We start from the raw sequence: 27,899 nt of genomic DNA on the forward strand, positions 1-27,899 counted from the left end.
ACTTCTGTATATATACATGTTTCACGAAATACTAGAGAGGGCATGGTCTGGGATTCCCATTGGGAGTCCAAACATATGTTTATATATCGTTTTCGAACGGCCGCACGACCTGTCCCTTTTCTTGCAGGTGGTCTTTGACTTGTTTGACTGTGTATTCGCCTCTGTGGAACTGGCAAAATGTTAGTCACTATATCCATGTTCGGAACGAAAGTAAGAATAGAAACTCACCATTCCAGCACCCAACGCAGCATCCGTCTTCGTCTTGGCAAACACCTCTTCGAAATGACCGGGGTGTCCTGCGCCACTACTCGCGATAACAGGGATCTTGATCGCGTCTTTGACGTCGTTGATGAGCTCCGTGTCGAATCCACTGTTGCTTCCGTCTTTATCGATGCAGTTTAGCAGAATCTCTCCTGCGCCCATGGCTTCGACTGCGGTGACGAGTTGTCGGACGTCGAAGTCGCGGCCCTCGCGTCCGCCCTTGATGGTGCACTGGTACCAGCAGTATTCCTCGCCGTTGGGACCTGGAGTTGTGGTTTTGATTGTGTGGTGGGGAGTTGCGTCGGGAGAAGAGACGTATACGCGCTTGGGGTCTACGCTGATGACGACGGCTTGCCTGCCGTACGCAGATGAGATGGTTTCTATGGCCGTGGTGCCAGAGAGTTTGCTACCTCTCGCGTAATATTCTTCGGCTGCGGTCACGGCGTCAGAGCCTATGCTTACTTTGTCTGCGCCGGACTTGAAGTACATGGTTGCGATGTCGAGGGCGGAGATCTTGCTTCCGTCTGTATCTACGGTATCGCGTATGCCTCCGCCGATCGTCAGAGGAACGAAAACGGTTTCGCTGGTTCGGCGCAGGATCTCGAGCATGGGTGTGTCGGCTACGGGGCAGTTGCGGAAGGATGTGATGTTCAGGAAGGTGACTTCGTCGGCGCCTTGTTCGTAGTATTTCTTTGCCATTTCGACGGGCTTGCCTAGGTTGCGCACTCCGCCGCCGGCTCCTTCCTTTTCGCGGACATCGTATTGGTCGCCTTTTGTTACTACGAGGTCGCCTTGGTCGTTGGTTCGGACGTCGAGACAGGCGATGACGCGTCTTGTTAGGCCTTCTTTTGTTTCGGCGGCTGATGGCTTCTCGGGTAGCTTTTGTGTCATGTTGCCATCCAACCAAGCCTTTAGGACGCGTAGACCTGCTGCGCCGCTCTTCTCAGGGTGGAATTGTGTGGCGAAGATGTTTCCCTTTGCGACTGCGCCTATGAACTCCTCGTCGCCGTACCGTGCTGTAGCGACTGCCCAACCATCCTTCTCTAACAGACCCTTCTCATATATCGCGGCGTAGGAGTGGACATAGTAGTACTTCGACGTTGGTCGCAGGCCGTACAATGAGTCATCCGTGACTTCTCCGGTGCGCGATGTGTTTGCGCTGTTCCATCCGATGTGCGGCACGCTCTTGTCTGCATCCTGAAACTTCCGTAATCGCATAGGAATGACCCCCAGACCCTTCACCTCAGGACTCTCCTCCGAGCCTTCGAACAATGCCTGCACACCGACGCATATTCCCATGAAAGGTTTCCCCGCCTTGATGTGTTCGCGGATGGGTTCGACGTAGCCGGCTTTCTCTAGCTGGGACATGCAGTGGCCGAAGTGGCCGACGCCGGGAATGATGAGTTTCTAGGGGCGATGCTGCATCAGCACTTGTCAATTGTTGCGCGCGTCTTGGTGAGAGGGCGGTGGTACCTCGGCAGAGGGCACGTCCGCGGGCGTCTTGACCCATTCGACGGTGTAGCCAACCTTCTCGATGGCATTGACGAGGGAGCGGACATTGCCGGCGACGTAGTCGAGTAGGTGGACTGTCGGCATATTCGTGGATGCGTTCAGAGGAATGATTGTAGGATGTTTGACTCGAAGAGTGAAAAGTAATTTGGATGCACCCCACGCGTCATTGGAGGGGCAGTCACGCTACTGCTAGCGCCCGCTGCACCCCTGTCAAATAATTCTTTGGATCTTCATCGTTGTCGCGAAGCCATCGCAAGCACTCACGATCCACCACCCACGACAATCCCATATCTGCATCGTCAATATGGTGCGCAAACTCAAGCATCATGAGCAGAAGCTCTTAAAGAAGGTATACATCTCCTGGTCCTCGTCTTCGCCGTTGCGCATCGCTGCCGGGACCGCCGCGTGAACAACCGCCATTCTCGCCATGCCCAGCGGCGCTCTCTCCAGAACATGGGGAGACAAATAGTTCTTGAGAGGCACTAACACCTTTTTTAGGTCGACTTTAACACTTACAAAAGCGACAATGACCACCGAGAGGCAGCAGTCATGCGCCGCTACGCAATCCAAGGACGCGACGACTACCGAAAGTACAACCAGCTCGCCGGCTCATTGCGCCAACTCGCACATAGAATCGCCAACCTCGATCCATCAGATCCCTTCCGCGCCAAGCAAGAAGATCTGATACTGGAGAAGCTGTTCTCGATGGGCTTGCTGGGAACTGGTGGCGGCGGCCGTGGAAAACTATCCGACGTCGAGCACAAGCTTACAGTGAGCGCCTTCGCACGGAGGAGATTGCCAGTTGTCATGACCCGGCTACGCATGGCGGACCATGTACAATCAGCTGTTACACTCGTCGAACAAGGGGCAAGTACACTGGACTCCGGATATGATTTCTTTAGAAGTCATCTCTCTAGACACAGCTAGGGGCTAACAAACACACAGCACGTAAGAGTTGGAACCGATGTCATCACAGACCCAGCCTACCTGGTCTCGAGGAATATGGAAGACTTCGTCACATGGGTTGACTCCTCCAAGATTAAGCGCAACATCATGAAGTACCGCGACAAGCTGGACGACTTCGAACTCGAGGCCCTATGAGGTTTTACTTTCTTCTTTTTTAGCGGCGTTTGTGGATACAGCATTTGAAGGCGTTACGACATACTGGCGATATCCGGCCATTGCAAAAATTTGATCTTTGTTCTTCCACTTATACCTACCATCGCAGTTCAAGTACGCAGCGTATCAGACGATACCACGTCTCATCCTACGAGAACGAGTGAATGCGATCACATGTCCTTTCTCAAGGGCGTTCGAATACGAGAACAGAGATCGGAAGAGATGCATTGGGTGGATGGCACATCATGCGCTCGGAGGAACACCAAAACCACCACAGCAATGCAATCTCCAGTGTGTAATTCTCTGCTGACTGTTGCGCACACAGGACAACGATAGCCAACACCGGGTATACTAAGTCGGCATTGGCTATGTTTTTCCGACTGAAGGAGCCGTGACCAATCATGTTCCCTCACTGACGCCATACGACATGCCGTTCTTTACCAAAACCGGCAATAACAGTGCTTATGCTCATATCGGTACAACGCCCTCAAGTGGACTAGAATTTTGAGTCGGTTGCATGTGCATAAGTGCCATGTCGCTATCTCCACGCATGGGTGGGGATGTTTGGGTGAATTCTGGGGTAGCTGACGGATCACACTAGGGAACAGCGGGACGGTATTTATGACAGTGCTGATCCTCCAGCTTTGGATTCGGATATTTTAAGTACTTCGTGATAATATATTCGATTGTCTTTAGTCACGCAATGACTGCGAAAGGAGACCGCGAGCCCTCGGTGGCACACATCGAAGCGCTCGAGCGCAGCACGAAGACATCGGATCACGACAACTACATCCCCAGCAATGACGCCAACGAAGAGATCGTCCGCCATCTACAAACCACCGGTGAAGATGTTGGCATGACCTGTGCGTATTGCCTAACATCTGGACTGGCCACCAGTCATATCTAACTGATTCCAGTTCGCACATTGATGGCCGCCGTGTCCATGGCCATGTGCTACAACGCCTACCTCTTTACCCTCCTCATCCCACCAGCGATTCTCACGTACATCAATGCCGATCTCGGTCCGGATCCTAGATACACCTGGATTACGATATCGTGGAACCTCGGCGGTGCCATGTTTGTCACTGTTGGTGGACGACTTTCAGACATTTTTGGCAGGCGATGGTTCTTCATTGCCGGAGCTATCATTCTCATCATCGGCAGTATCGTTTCAGCAACCGGACAAAGCATCAACCAGATGATCGCCGGTGGTGCCTTGTTTGGCTGCGGCTCCGGGTTCCTGGAAATGGCATTTGGTGCGGTCCAAGAGATCGTGCCGAGCAAATATCGCCATGTTACTATTGGGCTGTTCGACGCTGCTTCCATCATAGCACAGATCATGCCTTTGGTCAGTTGGGTCATCATCAAGCAAACAGGCAACTGGCGCATTTGCTACTATGTCATGATAGGGTTCCAGGCTATCAACCTTGTCCTTCTGTTCTTCTTCTACCACCCGCCATCCTGGAAAGACAAGAAGGCTGAACATGGAAAGACTGCTGGACAACTGTTACGCGAATTTGACTGGTTGGGACTATTCCTATTCTTGGCCGGGTGTACACTTTTCATCGTTGGTGTCAGCTGGGGTGGATCTCAGGCTCCTTGGGTTTCTGCGACAGTTCTCGCGCCTATCATCATCGGACTGGTGACCTTGATCGGTCTGGGATTCTACGAGGCCTACTATAATTTGACGGCACCACTATTCCCTCCGCGTCTTTTCAGAGCACTGCGTCACTTCACTGTTCCGATGCTGGTCATGGCCATAGGCGGGTAAGTTACGCCACTCGAAAATACGACCTATGCTGACGAATATCAGGATGCAATACTACTCAAATGCAACTCTATGGCCACGCCTGTCCCAACTCATCTACGCCACTGACGAGATATCCAAAGGCTTGTACGCCGAAGTCCTACCTCTCGGCACCATAATTGGCGGCATCATCGTGGCTTTTAGCAAAGTTATCGGACACCAACGATGGGTCATCATGTTTGCCGTTGCCCTACAGACAGCCTGCGTCGGCGCCATGTCCACATCTACAATGGACAATCCCGTCAAGTCGATCATTTTGACAGTCATCATCTCGACATGTACCTCTGTCAACCTGTTGAACGGCATGGTCTTGGTCGGCTTCGGGATCGTTTACCAGGAAGATATAGGCACTGCAGCCGGTCTTGCAGGAACCTCTCGCTTGCTTGCCGGCGCCGTCGCTACCGCCATCTTTGGAAACGTCACGAACAACAAGTACGGAGACGCCTTACCTGCGCGCGTTCGTGCCAATCTTGCCCCCTTCAATCTCTCCTCGGATATCGTCACTAGATTGATCACCGCGTCGAGAGCGAACACAGCTGCCGGGTACCAAGCTATCCCAGGTATAACTCCTGCTATTCGAGCTGCAGCCAGTTTAGGGAATAAGCAAGCATACTTGGAGGGTGCGCATTTGTCGTATCTCGTGGCCTTAGCGTTCGGTCTGCTCGGAGTGGTCGCTGCCTTCTTCATTCCGTCGGTAGACAAGAGAAAGTACACCAGTAAGACCGTTGCTGTACAGAGACGCGACAGGAAAGAGTTGCAGGAAAAGAAGGTCGCGGGGACTGTAGGGCCATGAGTTCGTTTGCTCGTCGAGCTGCGTCCTTGTGAAAAGTTTTACATCAGCAATCACATGCGAAGTACTACCGCACCATCTACATAACATCAGTGTCGCTTCCAAAAGACACGATCCCATGCTCAATCTTTCTTCTCGCCTGCATTTGCACCAATCTCGACATCCGTCTTCGCCCAGTATTTGCTAAGATCTCCAACAGGCGGACATACAGACCAGCGCATCTCTGCAGCCATAATGACGAAGAGCATGTACCAGCCCAGAAGGCCTACTATGAACAGGAGCGCTCCACCAGCCTGTACGCATCAGTAATGACCCCTCAAAAGTGCCAGTGTAACTCACCTTCTGCAACTTCAACGCCTTATCAAAATCCCCCGTACTCAACGCCCAGTACGCTCCACTCAACACCCAGGCCCCCACCGTCACAAACCCAAAGATACCCGCAAAAACCACATTAATCCGTATCGTAAACAGCCAAAACGTTGCTAGCGCAAAACCCCACACAAGCAAATACAACGCAATGACCGCGTTCATCTCCTTGCTCACCATTCCGGCTGCTGCGTCGCCGGAAGGAGAGTATGAGGCGGCGAGATTGAGGGTGGGCAGTTGCAACATGCCGAAGGAGAGCCAGAAGACGGCGAAGAGACCGCAGACCATCATGGGGAAGAATTGGGCTTGGATCCAGAGGAAGATTGTGGAGAGGGTTAGGAGGAGGGGGCCGGTGAAGAAGAATATGCCGCTGGGGGAGGGTTAGTATGGGTGGTAAGAGGGATATGGGAGGGGTGAGGGGAGTGGGATGGGGGATGGGAGGAAGGACGTACACGACTGCTTGCATTCCGGCGGCACCGCCCCAGCCCATTAGTACCATGGAGAATGTGAAGGTTGAGATTACGAATCTGCTGTCTTCAGTATCGATACCGTCCATTGCGTATGGAGAATCTTACCCCAAGAAGCCCAAAGGTGTTGCATTAGCATATTTTCCGACGTTCTCATTTGCATGCGGTGTCTTCGGCGCGAGATAGAGTTTCTCGAAGAGCTCTGGGCTGATCGAGATGTTTGTTGATGTGTGAGCGAGATGTGGCTCTTTGTCGATTCGATCGGAGTCTGTGCTATGCGAGGTCACTGTTGTTGTCGCCATAGTTGGGTGGATTGGCTATGTTCGCAGTAGTAGGGTAGGTGATGCAGAGGGAAGTAGTGTAGTCGGACAGTAGCAGTACAGTAGCCTTGCAGCACAAACATCGACTCAGGGTACTCCACGCTTATCAACTCAAACACTTCCCTGCCGTCTGTCGCGCACCACTTCTCCTCCACATGCACATGCACGGTGGGGTACACGACTTCTCTCCCGCCCGCTTCTTAGTCGACCACTCACCCATCTCACTCCCCGTCTCCCAAGCCGCCCGTCTCGGTCTCCGTGTACACAATCCTCTCCTCCTGTTCGTCAAATACCGCCGCCACGGCTCGGTCAGTACGAAGCTATATCCCAACTGGCTGGATATATATCACTATTACGCCGAAAAGCCTCCTTGGCTACATCTTGCTTGTGAGAACATAAAAGCGATGGTCAGCATGTTGAATGCGGTGGTGGAGGTCGGGTGTTCCCCGCTCGCTACCCTTGTGCTGGGCTTACCCGGCAATTTCTGAGACGATGGTGATTGGCTGGGACGGGACGGGAGGGTCTTGGGTGTGGTCAGCGGGGACGGGGGTGTTGTGCGATGGCCGGATGGAGATTGGTGGGGTGATCTGGGGGTGGGGATCGAGTTGTGACGGGACGTGATGGGATGCGATGGGAGGAGGATTTGGGGTTGCGATGGGCGCAGTGATGGCTACTCTACCTAGGCATACATGTGTATAGAGGTGCAGCAACAGCAGCTTGATCAGTCCTTTTTCTCTAATTCCCAAAAAACGCACCAAAACATTATCCACAAGTGTGGCCTGCGTAGCAAAAGCAAGACATAAGATGCATCCCCCCGACAATTATTGCCTTCGAGTGAGCGTAGCTGCTCGTCTCCATTCATGTAAGCCTTGTATCCTTCCAGAAATGGGTATCGACCAAAATTACTCTCTCTCAGGTACAGTGGAAAAAATCAACACTAATATGCAGTGTATGTACATCTCTTGATGTCGCAAATGAAGTAACAGCCTGATTCCCCAACGCGAAGAACGAGGACCAACCGCAATCTTCGGCCTGCGATTAAGTAACACCTTGACTTATAAGCCCATAACCTATTGCGTCTGCTCTCGCGACACCATCTCCGTAAGGATGTCATCCCGCCGCCGACATATATGTTCTGTATTCGCCACATGTTTCTCCCATCCTGTCATGTAACCCCAAAAATTGTTATCCTTCATGAGTGCCCCGGCTTGCGAGTTTGTGAGGACTGCCGACAGTCTCATGCGCTGCAGAGTAATCACGTCGTCCTTCATCACGGACCCCTTCTTCTGGAACCTTGAGTCGTAAGGCACCATAACCGCATTCAGCATGTCGATATAACTGCCTGCAAGTGGATGGAATTCGCCACTGAGGTGCGCGACCCGAACCGTTTGCCTAGGAAAGAGATCGCTGCCCCATCCCTCATCCACGGCAAAGGCTGGAAACTGGTCGACGACGGGAACGCTTCGATCCCTGACAGAATCGCCTTTCAGACGCAAACCATTTCCATGCGACGTGGAGATGATCAGACCCAACATGCAGTCATCCAGCTTTTCCACAATGATCAGTGGATAGGACTTGGCGCAAATGTAACCGAATTCAGTATGGATGTCTTTAGAAGATGAGGACCAGGACGGACGTAGAACGGGGAACCAGCCAATGTCGCCGAGATTGAACTGTTGCTGATCAACGGGCTTGACATTTGCATATTGTTCTAGGCGAGGAGAGAGTGTGAGACTCGACAGTCTCTCGTCCAACTTGACGATAGCGGTCTTGGTTTTGGGCCTAGAGGTTACAGCACCAGGAACTGTACCCATCTGGATACCTCCGGCGGAAGCTTCCACCTGGGGAGGTATATCTGAGATCCTGACTTGCGCAGCGGTGACTGTGATAGTCGTTGGTGCGGTGGCGGTAGCGACTGTGGTACTTGCAGGTTCAGGTCTAATGGGGACCCATTTGCCAAAACCTGGCACTTCGAGATGACTCTTCGCTGCACGATTCGCCGCCATCATCGTATCACATACTCTTGTTACAAGGTGCTCATAATCGGAAACGATACTTTGAGTCCTGTTTTTGTAGTGTAGGATGTCTTCTTGAATGTCCTCGATGTCCTGCATATCCATCGCCGCATCGCGGCTTGCGTAAGATCGGAGCTGCAAACGTCGTTTCATCGATTGCAGCTTCTCTTGAAGCTCCTTCTCAAAACCGTTTCGTTTCTTTCCGATTTGTTCCAACGTCCGCATGTTGGCGAGTAGATCATCCCGAGCGTCTGCCTCTTCAGAGACGACTCGCGTCAGTTCTGCGATCGAGATTGTTGGTACACGAGGATCTTCGTGAAGACGCTGAGTATGTTGCCTCGCCGTAATACTGGTATACTGTGCTTCCAAAGCCTGTAGGCTTGTCTTGAGCCCATGGATTACGGTGTTGAGGAATGACTTCCACTCCTCTCCAGCCGTGTCGCCTAGTCGCGCAGCCGCCTGCTCGTACAATGCTAGCGAGAACAGTTTATTTTTGATCCCCCGCTCCAGATCCAACAGTGTCGTCGATCCTGGTGACATTGCGGGATGATCCGACAAATCGCTGTCAAGGGTGGAACTCGTCGCGAAAATCGTATCGTGTAGAGGGCTTCGCTTCCGAATCGGTAAGAGATATCTCCTGTGATGGAACTAAGGCGTAACGCGATGGCCGACGGAAAGTTTTCCCATTGTCCGCTCAGTGTGCGAGAGTGCGTGCGCAAACGGCTGTTCGCTTATAGAAGCCGCCTTCACTTGCGTGACAGGGTACCGCAACTTGACCGCTTTTCAATGAGCATATGTAGACAACGAATCGAGCATCGATAAGACGAAGGAGTTCCCTCATACCACAAACCATCTCTCGTAGACTTCTGGACTGACATGGCCAGCCTACTCTCTCATCGCCGCAAGCCTCACCTCTCACCTCCCACCTCACCTCTTCACCATCCTCTCCTCTCTCACACCCTTACCACTCCCCTCCTACAAACACCCCTCAATAGCCCTCCGCACCTCCTTCGGCCTCGCCCCGGTAACCCCCTCCATAATATCCCCATCCTTAAACACACTAAACGACGGCATACTCCTAACCCCCAGCTCCTGCGCAATATCCTCACACTCCTCCACATCATACGTGTAGAACTTGACATTTGGGTACTCCGCCACCATCTTTGCGACTTCAGGGGCGACGATGTGGCAGTTCTTGCACCAGGTGGCTGTGCCTTCGAGGATGGTGACGCCTTCGTACATGACGGCTTTGAGGTACTCGGCTTTGGTGTGGAGGGTTGGTATGGAGGGGGTGGTGGTGGGGGTTGAGGATGTGGATGTCATGATTGGGGAGTGTGAAGGTGGTACCTGGGGAGGTATGAGATGGGAGGTCGAGTCAAGATGGGTGTTTGGTGTTGTTGATGGATATGTTTGGTGAGGCTGCATGGCTGGGGTGGAGATGTGTGGGGAAGGAGACGATGATGTTGATGACGTCATCGCTTTCCGCGTGGAAAGAACGCCGACGCGACGGTCCGTCGTCTCCGTTCTCATGCCGCTTTTCACGCATGCGATAGCCGACTATGAGCTTCGATTTCTTAGTTGCGCCTGAAAGCATACTTGTACAATACGATGGAGTACACGAATAAGCTGTAATCCACTCAAGCAGCACTTGGACGCGCACATCATCAATGTTGAAAGACATTATATTCTTATTTCAATATGGTATCATAACTTCATCTCTCCCCAAACAAGGCAGTAGAGAGTTCCCTACTCGCCCTTACCCTGCTTTCCATAGAAAGCATCCTCACCACCAAGGGCCTTGAGCGCCTCAGCAGACTTCTTCTTGGACTCTTCGCTAGTGTCTGCATCACGCGTTAGTCCCTCATCTCATCGAACACGCAGCTAGGTATCTCAGGGAATGCGTACTGGGGTTGCTCAAGTTTGCCTTGTGACCCGAAGCCTTGTTGCTGATATCCTCGGTGGTGTTGTTGATGTTCTGGTCCGCCTCGCTGAGACCGGGGGCGGTGATGCCCTGGTGGGAAACTCCTTGGCCGGACATGTTTGATGGGGGTGTGATTTGTAGGTTAACTTGGTCGATGTGTGCGAAGTTGTGATGGAAATAGATGTAGAGTTTGGTTGTGATGAGTGGTTGATGATGTATGATATATCCTAGACACCAGCACCCAGCCTTATATAGGTACACCCGACTTCTGCTTCTGCCCTGCTGCACAGCACCTCCACATTACGTCTTCAGCGTCATCTGTTCGCTGGACCACCTATGTCATACCTGTCTTGGCACGAACTGGCCTTCTCCACCCAATCCCAGGTACAGCCGGCGTTGGCGTAGCCACCGGTGGGCGCTAGAGAAGCCGAGACCCGGGTACGGGGGTGTGGCATTGTCTCATCTCATCGATGTACCCATAGTTTTTGATACAATCAAAACCGGTTATCCGTGATAGCTGTGTTGCGTTGGGTGCAAACGTTGTAGGCTTATGACCGCATAGGGTGGTTGTCGATCATCGGGAAGGTTGGTCGGAAAGACGGCTCTATCGGCCCTTCTTGAGGGAGAAAGGTTGGCGAATCACGAGGGCGTCAGGGATGGGAACATTGAACTATGATATATCTTAAACAAGGGCTTTGGTGTTGCTGGTGGTAGAGCAAATGTAGAAAGAGATGGGCTTGGCTTTGTATGACTGAAATTTCTACGTCGCGATGAGCTCTCTCTCTCTACACATATGGGACTGCGACACTTCAATGTCGTGGCAACCTCTCAGTCTACCACACTATCAAAGCAAGGCGCTCTTCCCCAAACACCATCTATCCTCTATCTTACAACTCACCATGCCCCTCACTCTCCCTCTCAGCATCCTTCACCACCTTCTCCCTCCTCTGCTCCTCCTCCTGCACATCCACCACCCCCTCCGCCTTCCCATCCCTCTCCTCCCCCTTCACACGTCTAGCCAACCCCGCAATCTCCCCATCATAAACATTCCACTCCGGCACCTGCCTGCGCGCCCTCTCCAACTTCGGCTCCTTAGTCTGCGGATTATTACAAAGATCAATCGTCTTCGCCTTGTGCAAATCCTCATCAGCGCACCAAGTCTCGCACCACAACCACTCTTGTGGTAAACTGTGGATGGGGAGGTTGAACTGCATGTTATTGGGCAAATCTTGGTCGAGGTTAGACAGACTGTTGGGGTCCGCGGAGAGGGCGTGGTATTGCTGGCGGAGGCGGTCGCCGGCGGCGAGTTGGCGGAAGCGGGTTAAGTCTACGACGTACAGCGCGGAGATATGATAAGGGCGACCACGCAAAAAGTTAGCCCAATATCCTGTTTTCCAGAAACGGAAGCCTTCCATTTCGGTGCGCGAGTCGCCCATGGGTGTGAAGCCGTAAGGGGCGCCTTCTAGGTCGTGTGTAACGAGTTCGTACATGTCTGTTCGCACGATTTGGTCGGCGTCGACGAAGATGACTTTTTCGAGGTCGAGCGGGAAGAGGACGTCGAGGAAGAGGATTTTGTAGCCCCAGATCTCGCGCTGCTTTTCGGTTTGGCCCCGCAGCCAGTGCGGCCATTTGTAGGTGACCATTTCGTATTCGAAACCGTACTCGGCGGCGATGTGCGGGAGGAAGGATTTGAAGCTGGGGGACAGGAATTGCTCGATGAACCAGAATTTGACGGTGTGTTTGGTGTGCTTCATGACAGATACCATCATGATGTTCAGCATGCGCTCGTACAAGTGGCCTGAAGCGACGGAGAAGATGTTTATGTCTGCTTGCGTGCCCTTCTTCGCCGCTTTGCCTCCGGAGAACAGGTCAGCGCCCTTTTGCAGGACCTTCTCGGAGTCGAAGTTGAGACCAATCTTGCCTAGGAACTTGTTGACCTTCTGCGCGCTCTTGCCAACCAGCTCAGAGGCGAGTGACTCTTCAGGAGCGAGCACATCAGTCTCTTCCTGACCTGGCTTTCGCGATAGTCGAGGGAATATTGTCGCTCCTTGGAAGCTCATGAGAGCAATCTCAGTAGTCTCGTCACCAGGCACGGGTGCCCAGCTAATAGGACCTGCACTATCAAGGCTGAAAACTTCCTGAGAGCGACCGCTCTTGAGCTGAATGTTGTAAAAGCCAGGAGTAGCCTTGAACTGGAAGTAGCCGAGATTAGCCATGATGATAGTATCCGCGAAATGAGGATCCCGCTCAGTAGCAAGGACAACTTCAGCACCACGCGGCGGCTGACCACCATTCGTAGTGTCACGAGAGTGGCCCTCGATGAGGATGTTCTCCAGTTCATAGACAGCGGTGACATCGGCACCAGCAGGAATGGTACTAAGCTTGATGTTGTCGAGATCATATACAGACTCTTTTGGAGCAACTAGCCAAGAGGGTGGCACATCCATGCCAAGGTTCAGCAAAGCCTCCTTGGGAATGCCATAGAAGTGGGTTCCAAGGCTTCCGACGGATCCATCGGCGACAAAGGATGGTCGAGCTTCGAGGACGTATCTGTAGAAACGCTTGACAGGAAGCTCTTGAAGCATCTGCTTGGGGTTGAGGAAAAGCTTGAGGTGTGTGCCCTCCATGTCGCTGAGTACTTTAAGGATTGGTACCCACTTCTGTGCGAGCTCTGTCGCGGGGTCAATTGAGGCCACGATCTGGAAGACAGCGTTGTCTTCGTCACCCCGGAAGATAGCGGTGTGCTTGGCAGTCCAGTTGTTGTAAGTGCTCATCCTCAGGGTTGATGCAGTCTCGAAAATGCCTTCTGGAACGTCCGACACGGTGGAAAGTGCGACCAGCGACTGGATCTTCGCAACATCTATTGGAGATTTGATCTTTTCCATGAGTTCAAGATCGGCAAGCGCTTTGTTCAACGGCTCAATGCGTTTGACCTGCTCATAAGTGACAAAAGTTTCCACGTCATCGTATGAGAATCCGTAATCATCTGGGATGGGTCCCACGTAGCGTCCGTTGACAAGCATGCCGTTCTGTCCCGGTTTCAGACCGAACGCGTCGTAGATTGGCTCAGCAACCTGCCAGAATAGAGTGGAGTTGGCGGGAGTTGGTCTGTAGTTGGCATTCCGGTTCATGATCCCGGAGAGGGCTTCGGTAGTAAGCTTACGGTCAGATTTGATGTAAGTCTCTAGAATGTCTTCTGAGGCGTTCGACTGCTCCGCACCGGCTTTCGGATTGTGTATAAGAACGGCCTCTACGTTGGAGTTTGCCTCACGGAAATCTGCCAGTGCTTTCAGAAGAGCAAAACCAGCCTCCGAGTCGAAATCCGCCACGAGCGTGACGTGAATCCAGTCACTCTTGCTAACAGACTCTGATGCATGAATACGCGGCATCTTGTTATAAGCCTCGCCATGGGTCTCTTCAAATTCAGCCATATTGATGAGCGTGATGTTCTTCTCGTTCTCCGGGATGACAAGAGGATTGCGCTTAGCAGCAGCTGAGGCCAAGAAATGTTGTGGAACCCAACTATCGCTGTTGAAATTACCGTTGAAGACTGCTTGTTGAATCTGACGAAGATCCATGCCGACTCTTTGGCTGAGTGTTCCGAGCCATTCTTCGGTCGCTGGAATGGGTACGCCGTTGACAAAGACGGGGGCTTTGGGGCCTTCTGCTGCTAGACGCCTCAGGTACTGTTTGGCACCTGTGATGCGCTGATCCAGCGTCTCTGACTTCAGTACGTCATCAAAGGCCAAAGCCTCCTTTCCTTCGAGGAGCGCGGTTTTCTTGACTGTCGCGTCGAAGGTGGCTTGGTCTGCATGCGCCAGCTTCTTGCCATCTGCCAACTGAACTCCATGTCAGCGCAACATCGACTTCACAAGAGATTTCAACACTTACTACTTGGAGGTATTCGATCACAGCAGGTAGTCCGTACGCGTCATGCAAATAGTAAACTACCTTGGCCTGCTCAAGAGCACCAGATGTAGCAGTCTGAGGAACGATACCCCAGCGCAGTGGAATACCACGCCTGATGAGACTGAGGATAGTCTCAAGCATGGTAGTGACATCCTCGGACGAAGTCAAGTCGACAGCGACGATGGCGTTGTGAATGTCTCTGCGACACGATGGCAGCTGACCAGGATACGTTCTTTGCAGTAACTGTAGTTATGGTTAGCTCGCAATCGATGATATGGATGAGCGTACCCACAGCCCTGAGTTCACTTGGCCACCCTTCATACATCGGGTCGTTTTCGATGTCGTTCAGCCACAAGATAACGTTGCCGCCTTCGGTAGCATCTCTGAAGTCATAACGTTGAGGTTCAGCATCCGTCTGAGTCTGGGCGATGGAATCATGCGACAATAGCGAGATGACTTCAGAACCGCTTAGACCCTGACTGCGTATCCCGTTGATCAATTTACGTTCACGTCGCAGATGTGCTAACAGCGAGAACGGGTTCACATCGCGGGCCGGGATCTGTACACCGTTGATCCAGATGACATTGTACCCCGTAGGGAGGAGTTGCTCGCGGTTCTTCAGATGTTCTTCCAGGAAGTCTTCCGACGCGTTGTGGGCTGCGATGATGGACGAGTATTTCGGAAAGTCTTGCACGAGCTTCATGAGGGTATCCATGGGTTGTTCGCTTTGTGTTACAAAGCTGGCAGCCTTCAGCCCTAAATCGGATACCTCGTCCTTGGACAAGGGCTTGAGGTCTGCGACGTCTTCATCGTCGTCTAGGCCGGTGCCCATTGGCTTTTGAGAAGCACTCTTCTCTCCCTGTTCAGCCTGCCTGTCGTCTATGACGATGTAGTCGGTCCGCTTCAGTTGTAGCTCCACACCGTATCCGTTCACTACCAGCGGCGTTGTTGGTGCCTTTAACGAAGGCTTGTGCCGGACACGGTACGAAGTCTTTCCTTGTTTGGCTGTGTCGCTCAACGTCTTGTGCCATTTCTTGAATCGAGGAGCGGTGATATCGGCGTATAGAATCGCAGGTAGAGCCGAGCTGTTTCCAAGTATGCGGTCGAAGGGTAGTTTGTATGTCCTGTTTGAGTCTCAGTGTCTGCCATAGGCCAGGCCATTTGTACGTACCGCTCGCTCTCAATGTCTCCGAAGGGCTCGTCTAGGTGTACGGAGCAGTATTGCTTCCCGTGAAACGATGCCCAAATCTCGCATTTCTCGTTCTGCTCCGCCTTCAGTGAAGGCTCCACCGATGTATTGTAGAACTGGTAATGTGCTTCTATCCGCGGCGCAGCCGATCGGATTGAGAGAGCGAGATCGAAGGAAGCGAGGGCTTCAGGCTGGGTGATGTGTCCATCGCTTTTCAGGAGGTCCACAAAGGCTGTATACAGCGCCTGCTCTGTGGTCTTCTCGTCGAAGTACCCCTCGGATACGCGGTCGAGGATGGGGTAGTATGCCGTCGCATTCTCTTCTGCAGCAGTTTCTCTGGGAGGAGTTAGTTGTAGCTATTGCGTTTGGCACACCCGAAGCTTACAATAACTCTACTAGGTATGGCGCTGGATTGAAGGAAGCCAGAAGAGCGACGCTGACACCTGGACGAGCCGCATGCGCGCCAATGTGCCTGAAAGCGCTGAGCACTAAGAGAGCTTTCGCGCTCAGCATAGAGGCTGAAGCTCGCATCGTGTAAACCCGCCCTAAGCCCGGCAGGAATCGTGGTGGCGTGTAGCAATGACGAGCGATAATCGTGATGTTTCGAAAGTTCAACTCCCGATCTCAAGAAGTTGCAACGTGTAGCATAACGTCGGATTGAAGTGGCCGGAGAACGAGGCTTGAGTTTAGCCACGTGATATGAAACAGTTCAGCGCATCGGAAATCTGCAGTGAAAACAGAAATGGCAGTTGCGTATGGTACAAAATAATTGCTCCTCTACCGCGTCCCCTCCAGCATTTGGAGCTCCAAGTGTCAGGTACCAGATCCCTGCAGCCATGATGGCGCTAACGCGATAAGGCCGCGGCTCCCTTATCGCGTCAGTCCCGCCGCCGAACCTCCGTCTGCCATCACACCCGACGGAAAGCTTCCGCTCTTCACTTGCCCGGCTGAATCTAGACGCGGCTCTTGCGCTGTGGAAGAACCATTAGCAGGAGTTTCCCAATCCATTCACCAAATCATGACATGGCTACCGCCGCATTGCTGCCTACCTACGGAGTTGCCGTGGGCTGCGCCAAACTATCTAGGTACTGAACATGTACTAATCAGCCGCTCACGCCCTACAAGGATGCAAGGCGTAGCCAAGAGCTGCAGTCAGACTCTACATCGAGGAGTATGATGTCGCAGCTACTATCGTCTTGCCGGTATCGGTCTGCCCTTATATAGCAGGGCTTGCCGCCTGGTATTCCCTTACTCAAAGGATATGTAGTGCAAATCTCGACTCATCTTCCATCAATTTTCCCCAAACGTCTCATCATCCTTCTTCTTCAACATGTCACAAACCGCAACATCGATCGAACTTGTGAGCTACCCAGAGACATCGATCCCAGCCCTCACAGCAAAACCATTGGGCAATGGAGGAAGCAAGGATACGCCGTCGATAGCGGAGGATTTACGTCCCATCAATGTGGCCCAGGAATCTTTCGCTGCTGAACAGCGAGATGGTCCTGGCAAAGGAACGACGGCCATCGTCTTGGTGACAGTTGTTTGTGTTACCATGGTCAGCTCCATGCTGTCGGGTGTCATGACTGTCACTCTGCCTACGGTCGCACGAGAACTAGAGCTCGCACCTAGTGTACTCTTATGGTTTGTAGACATATCCCATGTTCCATACTACCTACTGACGAGTCTAGGCCAATCTCTATCTACGCTTTGACCTGCGGCTGCACTCTACTCCTCCTCGGTTCCGTCGCCGACGTCGTTGGCTCCCGACCTATGTATTTGGTAGGATGTCTTCTCCAATCCGCCTTTACACTAGCATGTGGATTGGCGCAGACCGGAACACAGCTCATTGTCTTCCGTGCCTTCGCCGGCGTAGCAATCTCCTTCTGCCTCCCCTCGGCTGTCAGTATCATCACGAGCACGTTTCCAGAAGGCAAGAGCAGGAACATTGCATTCGCATCCATGGGCGGTGGCCAACCCATAGGCTTCTCATTCGGACTCGTGCTTGGGGGTATCTTCGCTGATACCATCGGATGGCGGTGGGGTTTCCACCTCAGTGCGATCACTAACACGATCGTCTTTGTTCTTGGGCTGTTCGGTCTGCCAAAAGTCGACAACAAGCAGCCGCATGTCTGGTCTCGCCTGAAGAGTGAAATTGACTGGGTCGGCATCCTCTTTGGAAGCGCATCATTGGCGCTCCTATCATACTGTTTCGCGTGAGTGTTGATCTCACATATCTGATGGCTCGATGCTAATGTCTTTAGTTTGATCTCCGAAGAAACTGCTAGGATCCGAGAGCCCACGACACTCGGTCTGCTCATTACTGCGATTGCTCTCATCCCGGCATTCATTTTCTGGGTTGGCAGGCAGGAACGACTGGGCCGGCCCGCTATCATCCCGAATTCACTCTGGCGCAACCGCATCTTCAGCATCATCTGCATCGGGGTCTTCATCACATGGGGAACTTTCAATGCGGTGGAGTCGTACCACACGCTCTTCTTCCAGAACGTGCAGAAGCTATCGGCAATCCAGACGTCGATCCGGTTCCTACCCGGACCAGTAGCCGGGGCTCTCGCCAATCTGGTAATGGGCCTGATTGCTCACCGGGTTCGAGCTGACTGGGCGGTAACCGTCGGATTATTCTGCACGACTCTTGGCGGGCTGCTTATGTGCGTCATACAGCCTGAGTGGTCCTACTGGAGCTGCGCGTTTCTTTCTGTGTTCTTCAATCCCATTGGCGCGGACGCTTTGTTCACGGTCTCGAACCTTGTCATCACCTCAGTGTTTCCAGCGCGGACGCAGGGACTCGCAGGCGGCGTCTTCAACACGGTAGCGCAGATTGGCAAAAGTGTAGGGCTCGCGACCAGTGCTGTCATCGCCTCTAGTGTTACGGAGCATTCGGGTTACGTTGAGAAGCAGAGTCCTGCAGCACTTATGGAGGGGTTCCGTGCGGCGTTCTGGTATCTGTTTGCGTTGAGCTGCGCTACGGGGCTGTTGTTGGGGTGGGGGTTGAGGGGAATTGGGCGGGTGGGCATGAAGAGGGAGTGAAAGTCAATTGAGACGGAAATAGAGATTACTGAAATAATTCAAAGTAATGTTGCCCTGCCAAGCGTTACACCCGGACGGGTCATATGGTGAAGGGTAGATGTGATGTGTAGCCCTGTTTCACGTTGGGTCCAGGGCTGGCACATGCAGATCCCGCCTAGTGACATCTGGACGCGCAACCAGGCCCAGGTACGGGAAGATCCACCTTTGCGTCGAGGGCGAGCTGACGACAACGAGGCCGAACGCACCCCCGGCGCCGCCTGCATCCCGCGCCATGATCATCACGTAGGTCCTGGTCTCGAACACCTCTCCACAACCATCAATGAGCCCGACCTACTAGCCGTCCCGTCACCCACCATGCTCAGCGGACCCCCGAGGGCCATCCCGCTCGTCTTCGTCTTCCTCGCCGCCGGCCTCGTGTGGTGGTATCTCCACGCCATCCCGTCAATTCCAACATGGAACTCCGGGAGCAGTGCTGCCCACGGCTACCGGCCCTCGCTGCGCGGTGACCCACTCGACTTTGGCCTGCCGCTGCGCTTCTCAGAGGCGCAGACGAAGCCGCCGGGCAGCAACTACACGTACAAGATCATCGTGCCCAAGACGCAGAAGGAGGACATTAGCTGGATGGACAAGGAGATCCCCGATGCGCCGCTGGTCGTGTACGAAGTCGACAACCCCAATGCCGAGCACAAGATCCCCAAGAACAAAGGGCGCGAGGCCATGGTATGTATCAGGTCGTTACATACAGGTGTTGTAATTGTCCGCTAACTGACCAGGTCTACCTCTCGTACATCATCGACCACTACGACGACCTCCCCGACACGTCCATCTTCATGCACGCCCACCGCCACGCCTGGCACAACAACCAGCTGCTCGGCCTCGACGCCGCGCAGATGATCCAGCGCCTCAACCACGAGCGCGTCGCCCGCATGGGCTACATGAACGTGCGCTGCCACCACGACCCGGGCTGCCCGGACTGGATCCACATGGACCGCCCCGGCGGCGACTTTGACTTCTTCCACAAGCCCGAGGAGATCTACTGGCGGCGCAACATCTGGGAGGAGATCCACCCGGGCGCCCCGATCCCGCCTTCCATCTCGGGAATCTGCTGCGCGCAATTCGCCGTGTCGCGCCAGCGCATCCAGGAAGTGCCTATTGAGCGCTTTATCCACTACCGCAAGTGGCTCCTTACAACGGGCATGGACGACCAGTTCTCCGGCCGCATCTTCGAATACATATGGCACTACATCTTCACCGGACATGAAGTCCACTGCCCCGCTATGAACACGTGTTACTGCGACGGCTACGGCATCTGTTTCGGCGGCCAGAAGAAGTACGACGAGTACTTCAAGAAGCAGGATGCGCGCAACGAGAAGTTTACCCAGCTGGATAAGTTCAACAAGCGCGAGGAGGAGGCTAAGAAGGACGGCAAGGACCCCAATTTCTCCAAAGAAGAGATTGAGACTATTAATAAACTGAGGACGGAGATTAGTGGTATGGATAGAGAGTTGGATGCGCTGAGAGAGGACGCGAAGAAGAGGGGTGATGATCCTAAGGCGCGGAAGGAGGAGACGGAGAGTTGGGATTCGTCGCATATCTGGGACTATGCTCCGAAGAACGGTTAGAAGGACAGTTATTCTGGTGGTATATGGTTGTGGATATCTTTGGGAATGGGTCTATGTCTCTGTTCGCGGAAACTGCATGCACAGGGTAGGCGTTCATGGAGGCGTTTTCGAATAGGGCGTACTTTCGTATGGCCTGGCGAGCCTGCGTCGTGCATGAGGGCTTGCATTAGATTTCACGTCATGTTGATAGTATTTAACAATGTGTTGTTCTTCTCTGCTGAGTGTGGGAATTATGATCCTGGTGAGGGGTTCTCTCACCTGTCGAACTGGCCGCTGAATGTATTACGACTGGTGGTCACAAAACGAAGTCTAGCACCCTGCATCTACTTTTTGTATCGACTTGATATGTGCCACATGCGGTCAAGGTAAAGTTGGAGGTGTCCACCCGCTCGCGCTTCCTGGTGGTGCTGATCTCCACAACCACCCGTTCGTACGACCAGCACGTGCTAAACCAATCCTCATCATCCTGCCCTGCCTAATTGTTTCCACAACTCATGCCCATCGCAAGTAATCTTCCGCCTTTATCACAAAGGGTCTGATACCAACTCACCAAACAGGCGATCCACCTATCCAACGACATGTCCCACCTGCCTCTCCAAATGCCGGTGGCTGGTGCGCCTGCCCCGGTGCGGCTCTGCTGCTGCCTTCCCTAATCGAACGTCGCTACCATACAGTCCGAGCGCGATAATCTCCGCGTCCTCTCTGCCGTGTCTCTCTGAACCGAAATGTTTGACTGCTGTCTGAGACAGCGAATTTGATCGTTGTGCCTGGTGTCTTGTTGTCTTTATTGTGGCTGGGTGTTTGACACGCGACGCGTTGGTGACCTTTGTTGGTCGCAGTCACTGCAAGAGGAGGAATTCACGGGCGCAAAGACTCACCCTCACCCCCGCATTCACTGCTTTTCAAACAGTCACGAGTGCTGCCTAGGGAGGAAGAGAGAGATAGCAGATTCGATCGTTTCGCGGTTTTCTGACTCCTGTACGACGCGCGCGACACTTCACGCATACACCGAAATCTCGCCGAGAATCACATCGACATTGCGAGCGCACGATGGATGCGACAATCGGTGACAACATCACGCTAGAAACGCCAAAGTCGAAGAAGCGGCGGCAAAGCGCACAGGAAAGCTCACCAAGACGACGAAGCGAACCGAAAATCACCTTGCCGGCGTTGAGTGATTTCGCCAGGTCACATGTCGCAAACTGGTCTCCGCCTGTACCTGTCACGCCCGAATCGGAAGCACTGCGAAGCCTGAAGACTGAATGGAGACGCCAGTCCCGTGACGACCCCGTCTACGATGGGCCGAGATCCGAGAAGCAACTTCTGATTGTGGACCTGCAAGATTACGAGATCTACCGAACACCAGAAAGCGAATGCAGAGCGTATGAGCTGACAAGTCTGCACTACCTGGAAGTTTCGATCGCGAAGAAGCTGTGCTTTGATGGCTTCATCTGCGTGGGATCGACCAAACTCTATGTGCATGCAGTACCAATTCAGGATAGCTCTGTGGAGGGCTACGGAGACGATGAGAACTCTGGTGTTACTACTTACGTACAGTCCACGTTCGCAAGTAAAGACAAACACTACGATATCTGGTACAGACTTGCGAAGCCCGCTCCAGGCTACAAAGAGTTTCAGAAATCGTTCCTCTGGGTAGCGCAACTGGGAAAGCATATTATCGACTATGTGGACGGTCAACCCATGGGATCAGTCGGGCTCAACGACTTCCGCGAAGACTTCTATGACTGGCTCTCTCTCCGCTTTGGTCAATGCGCCGACTTCCAGCAATGGCATACTGATTTCAGACACCAAACTGACTTTCGCGTCGTCGTACATGCCTACATCGAATACTTCTACAACCAAGCGTTCAACCTTCCGAACTCGAAACAGCTGCTTGCCCATCCCATTTGGAGCGAGTGCATGGCCAAAGGTTTGACGGCGGTGAAGGCGCAGAAGCAGATCATCGAGCACACCATTGCCACGCCAGAGGTCTACGATTGCTTCAAGCACATGTACTTTGGTGAGCAAATTCAGGCAAAACGGCCTACTGAAACGGTCAGGATTGAACAGGAGCGCAGGAAAAGGAGGCTTGGGTTTGCACGAAGTTTCTGGGCACGGCAACCGACTACTCCGCGACGAAACGTATGTCAACCGTATGGTAACTCACCAGTGAAGGTTGGCGACGTCGTTGCCTTGATTCCTGATGAGGCAGACGCAACCGTTTGGCGCAACACGACATGGGAATGGCTCGCATACGTTCAGGGTACCGAGCTCTTGCAAGATGGAACGCAGAGGTTGTTCGTGCTATGGATCTATCGACACCACGAGACCAATATATTCAAGGCAGAATATCCCTACGAGAACGAGGTCTTCTTGTCTGACAACTGTAACTGCTCTGAAGGAGAGTTATTGTCCACGGACATTAAGGGAAGATACGACGTAGACTGGTCACCCTCTACTATCGACGCCGAGCGCTTCTTCGTCCGACAAACCTACGTCACGCAAGACAGTGCATTTGTCAGCCTTCGGTCTTCACACAAGACTTGCACATGTCGAAAAGACAAGAACACACACGTCGATGATTACCGTCGAGGCGACACGGTATACCTAGCAAGGACTCGGAACGGAGACAAGTTTCTAGATCCGGTCGTATTCCAACACCTTGACCGCACCAAGGGGACTGTCAGAGTGCGAAGGCTGCTACGACTGGAACGGGACTGCAGAGAACTAGCAGCCAAAGCTCGGCGCTTGAGTCTCTTGGCCAATGAGCTTGTTCTTACGGACGAATACGAAGACGTGTCCATGTCCCGCATCCAGAGGCGCTGTTATGTCAAGTTCGTGAGTAAGTCTGACATCCAGGACGGACAGATACCTTTCACGTACAACCGTGGCGGTGCTGGTGATCTCTGGATCCTGTCTATGGGATTGACTGGTATGGAAAGCGAACAGAAACTCATCTTTCTGCGGAATCTTCCGAAGACCTTTAATGAGGGCCCTGACATGGCCTCTGCTGAATCATTGAGAGGAATGAGCATCTTCAGTGGCGGCGGCTCGCTTGATCGAGGCCTTGAAGAAGGTGGAGCAGTTACCTTCCACTCCGCTGTCGACTTCAGTCCCCATGCCATCCACACTCAGCGAGCTAACTCGAAGAGCCCGGAGACGATGCATCTGTTCTGTGGCTCCGTCGATGATCACTTTGACGCAGCTCTCAAGGGTAATAAACATGACCTTGTCCCTCGGGTCGGAGAAGTCGACTTCCTTGCTGCTGGATCGCCATGTCCTGGGTTCTCAGCTCTTCAGCATAATATTCTCAGTCCGCAGTCCTTGAAGAATGCGTCACATATCAGCACCTTCTGCTCGTATGTAGATCTATACCGCCCTTTGTACGGTATACTCGAAAATGTCGTCAACATGGCTTCAACGCGGACTGGATTTGAAGACCAGAATGTCCTATCTCAGGTTGTTGCTTCCCTCGTCTCAATGGGATACCAATGTAATCAGTACATCATGGACGCTTGGAGTTACGGCAGCGCGCAACAGCGTTCACGCCTGATCCTCACCATAGCTGCACCCGGACTTGAGCCAATTGCCCAACCTTGGCACACCCACGCGCGGCCTTACGAGGAGACGGCGGGACGAAGCTTAGGTTATTTACCCAACGGACAGAAATTTGGTGAACGCGAGCACTACCCAACGCCTTTTCCGTATGTACCAGCGGTGTCCGTTGATGCGGGATTACCCGACATTGGCAACGGTATTGTCCAGACTTGTATTCCGTTCCCAGACCACCGCTTACCGCAAGTACCAACGCGTAAGCAACGAGCATTGGTCAGATGCATTCCACGACAACCTCCGGGTTGTGGCTACGTCGAGGCAGATAGACGCGGTCTGATTCCGACTTCGCTACGAGATCCGAGAACCGACATCGGGAAAGCGTATAGGAGGATCAAAGCAGCGGGACTGGTACCGACTATCACAACAAATATAGTCATCCGAGATTCTCGAAATGGCGCTACATTGCATTGGGATCAGCATCGATCTATCAGTGTGTTGGAAGCTCGTCGGACGCAAGGATACATGGATGAGGAGCCTATCATTGGTTCGCTGCCGGAGCAATACAAGATCGTGGGCAATGGTGTGGATCGTAAGGTCGCTTTTGCCATGGGTCTTTCTCTACTCCAGGCCGTGCAGAAGAACGAGTCAGGGTTCACTGCGAACGGAACGACGCAGAACTCAGCTGAGGTGGTGGACGTTACTAGCGATGCCGAAACAGCCCACGTTGAGAAGAGTGTTAAGAAGCCCAAACCTCAGTCCAAAGCACACGATATGTCGCCGTTGCAGAAGGAACCTTGCCGCAGGAGTTCCGGACCGGTGGTGATGATACCTGGACGACGGCAAACCGATGGCGCTACTTTGACTGTGAACAATACTCCGGGGCCATCTACAAGAAATGCAAGCATGCTTAATGGCGCAACTAGCGAAATTTCACAGACTCCACCCATATCACAACCTAACACCTCAGCCGCTCAGAACACCGGCTTCTTCTCCCGACTTTCCAAATCTCTCGCCGCCGGCGTCGGTCGACTCTCCCTGTCGAGCATGTCGACTTCGTCCTCTACCCCGACTTCCGCACCAATCCCCGCGGTGAAACGCAGTCGAGAAGAGGATGAAGACCCTTTCGCCCCAGAAAGCCAGAGCCGCACATCAAGAGAGCGGCCCAGGAAACAGCCCCGAGTCAGCGCAACGCCATCAGCACAAGACGGGATCAAACTTGAAACTGAACCTCGTAGGAGGAAGTCTGTATTCTCGCATCGAAGCGGCAGTGTGAGTTCGACGAGCTCGAGTAAGACTCGTTATACTCGTCATTCAGGGTTGTCGGTGGAGTATGTGCCTAAGAATTGGAATAAGAGGGTTGAGGTGGAGACAAGAGGGGTGGTGTTTGAAGAGGGGTTTGTGGATGCTGATTAGTTGATCTGATATGTTAAGGGGGGAGTGGAAGGGCGACTTTGGCGATGGAGGATTTGTTTTGTGGTGGGCTAAGTAGCTGGGCCTTGCCTTGCGGATAAACAATATTCTGGAACTGAATCAATACATCACAGTCATGACGTGTATATCTGTAGCTTTGATGAACACATTGCAACTACATCACCGTCCATGTGCAGTATCTGCAAGTTCATCTACTAAAAGTGATGCCTTCCACATCCGGCCTAGTGCGGCTCTATTTGCGCCCGCCGCCGATCTCGCCAAAAATGCGGGACAACTTTTTTGGGGGTAACAACAACGACCAACTCCACGATCCATAGTCGCCAAACCCAAACATGAAATTTACCGAGTTGACAGAGATCGAGCTGCCGGCAGCGTATGACGCTCATGTTCATCTCCGCGATGGCGAGATGTCGCAGCTTGTTACGCCTACGATTCGTAAGGGTGGTGTGAATCAGGTGTATGTTATGGTGAGTTCAATACCATCGTTCCACACTCATCTTGTTGCTTTCTCTCTATGTTTCCGTCATAGTCATCTCTCTCCGTTGTCCTCGCCTTCTAAATATACATCTCTCCCGATATCTCGTCATCAAACTATTCTGGTCACGTTTCTCTAACCCATTGTATTTCTATTACAGCCGAACCTGGTCCCGCCCATCACTTCTGTAAAGCAATGTCTCGAGTACCGCGACAGACTCCGTGCTATTGAGCCGAATGTGGATTACGTCATGTCGTTATATCTTCACGAGGATATCACGCCGGAGGTTATTCGTGAGGCGAAGAAGGCGGGGATTACGGGTGTGAAGTCGTATCCTGCTGGAGTTACTACGGTACGTACGGATCCAGACACTCACCCCCAAAGATACGCCAAAAAAAAAAGGCGGATAAGAAAGGAAGAGATTGGCAACTCATGTGACAGGCGTACTAACCACCCCACAGAACTCCTCATCCGGCGTCCTCTCCTACGAACCCTTCTACCCCGTCTTCGCCGAAATGGAGAAACAAAACATGGTCCTGAACCTCCACGGCGAAGTCCCGTCCACGCCCCCAAACACCCACGTAACAACAACCAAAGACACAAAAACAGGCGCCATAACCATCCTCAACGCCGAACCCGCCTTCCTCCCCACCTTCCTGCTCCTACACGCCAAGTTCCCCGCCCTCCGCATCATCCTCGAGCACTGCAGCACCGCCGCCGCCCTCTCCGCCGTCCGCTCCTGCGGCCCCTCCGTCAGCGGCACAATCACCGCACACCACCTCAGCCTCATCATCGATGACTGGGCAGGCGACCCCTTTTGCTTCTGCAAGCCTGTTGCAAAGACGCCTGAGGATAGGGATGCGTTGCTCCGTGCTGTGGTGCAGGGGAACGGGAAGTTTTTTCTGGGGACGGATTCTGCGCCGCATCCGAGGGGGAAGAAGAGGGGGGAGGATAAGGTTGCTGCGGGGGTTTTTACGCAGCCGTATGCGGTGGGGTATGTGCTTGATGCGTTGGAGGTGGGGGTTCAGAGGGGGGTTGTGCAGGAGGAGGAGGTGACGAAGGAGGTGCTGGAGGGGTTCTTTGGGGGGTGGGGGAGGAGGTTTTATCAGATTTTGGATGAGAAGAAGGAGAGGATTGTGTTGAGGAAGGGGAAGGAGAAGGTTGTGGATGTGTTGAGGAAGGAGGGTGGGGGTGAGTGTGAGGTCGTGCCGTTTAGGAAGGGGGAGGTTACTTGGGGAGTTGAGTGGAAGTGAGCGTTCGTCTGAATCATAACCGTGAGATGAGAGGCTATTATATATGTAGTTTGGCTCGACATCGGTTACAGACATAGTGACAACAGTGGCCATCTCTCCATCTTCAGACATTCCCATTCGGACATTACAATCCTGTCCAGTATGCTGAGTTCGCTGCTAGGTCAAGCGGAAAAGGGAGGTGAAAGTGAAAGGGCAGTATAAATCTGCGATTCTTGGAAATCTTGCAGACGGAGACCTCGTTCTTCCGTATGCTGTAGCACAGAACTAGAGAGTCATGCATACGACATCAAGTTCTGTAGCCGGTGCCTCCAACTTTTTAATGCCATAACATGCCTACATTAATGTCATACCACTAGTATCCATCGCGCCTTAATGCCACAATACGCCTACATCACGCACTGCCCTTACTCTATACATATCCCATCTCCCACGTATCTATCAACCTCATCTCTTGCATTCTCTACACAAGTCCCAACTCCAATGTCGGCGTCACGCTCACTTCCTCGCTCCCATCCAGCTTCTCGCTCCTCTCTCTCTGCTGAACTCGCGGTGAACGTGAGCAGTGAGCCGCACTTTTCACCGCCAAGACAGCAGCGAGCGTTTGCACCCACGACGCCCATAACAAAAGTTTTCATGCCACCGATTTTTGAGCTTCTTCAGCAACACACACTGACTACACTCGTAAGTATCCTCTCTTTTTGTTACGGGATTGGTGGCTTTGCGAGCTACATAGGTTTCGGCAGCTTCATACGTTGCTGCAGCTCACTTGCTACCGCCTACATTACCCCCAGCATCTCACTGCCCTTGTAGCATCCTGCCCTCTACCGTCTACATCCCCC

At 53.0% G+C, this 27,899-nt stretch overlaps 11 protein-coding genes across 11 annotated transcripts; 5 read left to right on the top strand and 6 right to left on the bottom strand.

Annotated features, from left to right (window-relative positions):
• Window positions 1-79: 79 nt before the first annotated feature.
• J4E92_010946 (uncharacterized protein) lies at window positions 80-1,857 on the bottom strand (the record flags this gene model as incomplete). The annotated part of the gene is made up of 3 exons (XM_051502280.1): window positions 80-169; window positions 229-1,668; window positions 1,735-1,857. 3 exons carry the CDS (start codon window positions 1,855-1,857, stop codon window positions 80-82), a joined length of 1,653 nt encoding a protein of 550 aa, XP_051347505.1.
• Window positions 1,858-2,077: 220 nt separating this feature from the next.
• On the top strand, window positions 2,078-2,874 carry IMP3 (Small subunit (SSU) processome component; the record flags this gene model as incomplete). The annotated part of the gene is made up of 3 exons (XM_051502281.1): window positions 2,078-2,122; window positions 2,272-2,640; window positions 2,719-2,874. 3 exons carry the CDS (start codon window positions 2,078-2,080, stop codon window positions 2,872-2,874), a joined length of 570 nt encoding a protein of 189 aa, XP_051347506.1.
• Window positions 2,875-3,595: 721 nt separating this feature from the next.
• J4E92_010948 (uncharacterized protein) lies at window positions 3,596-5,492 on the top strand (the record flags this gene model as incomplete). The annotated part of the gene is made up of 3 exons (XM_051502282.1): window positions 3,596-3,755; window positions 3,810-4,659; window positions 4,706-5,492. The coding sequence occupies 3 exons, from the start codon at window positions 3,596-3,598 to the stop codon at window positions 5,490-5,492; spliced, it is 1,797 nt and encodes a 598-aa protein (XP_051347507.1).
• Window positions 5,493-5,611: 119 nt separating this feature from the next.
• Window positions 5,612-6,624, bottom strand: J4E92_010949 (uncharacterized protein; the record flags this gene model as incomplete). The annotated part of the gene is made up of 4 exons (XM_051502283.1): window positions 5,612-5,782; window positions 5,829-6,225; window positions 6,308-6,382; window positions 6,431-6,624. 4 exons carry the CDS (start codon window positions 6,622-6,624, stop codon window positions 5,612-5,614), a joined length of 837 nt encoding a protein of 278 aa, XP_051347508.1.
• A 1,088-nt stretch (window positions 6,625-7,712) lies between these two features.
• Window positions 7,713-9,197, bottom strand: J4E92_010950 (uncharacterized protein; the record flags this gene model as incomplete). Its single annotated transcript, XM_051502284.1, has 1 exon — window positions 7,713-9,197. The coding sequence occupies one exon, from the start codon at window positions 9,195-9,197 to the stop codon at window positions 7,713-7,715; it is 1,485 nt and encodes a 494-aa protein (XP_051347509.1).
• Window positions 9,198-9,632: 435 nt separating this feature from the next.
• On the bottom strand, window positions 9,633-9,980 carry J4E92_010951 (uncharacterized protein; the record flags this gene model as incomplete). Its single annotated transcript, XM_051502285.1, has 1 exon — window positions 9,633-9,980. The coding sequence occupies one exon, from the start codon at window positions 9,978-9,980 to the stop codon at window positions 9,633-9,635; it is 348 nt and encodes a 115-aa protein (XP_051347510.1).
• Window positions 9,981-10,403: 423 nt separating this feature from the next.
• On the bottom strand, window positions 10,404-10,695 carry J4E92_010952 (uncharacterized protein; the record flags this gene model as incomplete). Its single annotated transcript, XM_051502286.1, has 2 exons — window positions 10,404-10,498; window positions 10,563-10,695. 2 exons carry the CDS (start codon window positions 10,693-10,695, stop codon window positions 10,404-10,406), a joined length of 228 nt encoding a protein of 75 aa, XP_051347511.1.
• A 770-nt stretch (window positions 10,696-11,465) lies between these two features.
• On the bottom strand, window positions 11,466-16,207 carry J4E92_010953 (uncharacterized protein; the record flags this gene model as incomplete). The annotated part of the gene is made up of 5 exons (XM_051502287.1): window positions 11,466-14,417; window positions 14,470-14,730; window positions 14,780-15,611; window positions 15,659-16,012; window positions 16,062-16,207. The coding sequence occupies 5 exons, from the start codon at window positions 16,205-16,207 to the stop codon at window positions 11,466-11,468; spliced, it is 4,545 nt and encodes a 1,514-aa protein (XP_051347512.1).
• Window positions 16,208-17,006: 799 nt separating this feature from the next.
• Window positions 17,007-20,346, top strand: J4E92_010954 (uncharacterized protein; the record flags this gene model as incomplete). The annotated part of the gene is made up of 6 exons (XM_051502288.1): window positions 17,007-17,320; window positions 17,368-17,892; window positions 17,941-18,283; window positions 18,872-18,910; window positions 18,959-19,444; window positions 19,498-20,346. 6 exons carry the CDS (start codon window positions 17,007-17,009, stop codon window positions 20,344-20,346), a joined length of 2,556 nt encoding a protein of 851 aa, XP_051347513.1.
• Window positions 20,347-21,396: 1,050 nt separating this feature from the next.
• On the top strand, window positions 21,397-25,193 carry J4E92_010955 (uncharacterized protein; the record flags this gene model as incomplete). Its single annotated transcript, XM_051502289.1, has 2 exons — window positions 21,397-25,080; window positions 25,137-25,193. 2 exons carry the CDS (start codon window positions 21,397-21,399, stop codon window positions 25,191-25,193), a joined length of 3,741 nt encoding a protein of 1,246 aa, XP_051347514.1.
• Window positions 25,194-25,664: 471 nt separating this feature from the next.
• J4E92_010956 (uncharacterized protein) lies at window positions 25,665-27,060 on the top strand (the record flags this gene model as incomplete). Its single annotated transcript, XM_051502290.1, has 3 exons — window positions 25,665-25,799; window positions 25,968-26,159; window positions 26,269-27,060. 3 exons carry the CDS (start codon window positions 25,665-25,667, stop codon window positions 27,058-27,060), a joined length of 1,119 nt encoding a protein of 372 aa, XP_051347515.1.
• Between the last annotated feature and the right edge of the window lie 839 nt (window positions 27,061-27,899).

This window comes from Alternaria infectoria (assembly GCF_024043175.1).
Source record: "Alternaria infectoria strain BMP 0036 chromosome Unknown scaffold_48, whole genome shotgun sequence".
NCBI lineage: Eukaryota > Fungi > Ascomycota > Dothideomycetes > Pleosporales > Pleosporaceae > Alternaria > Alternaria infectoria.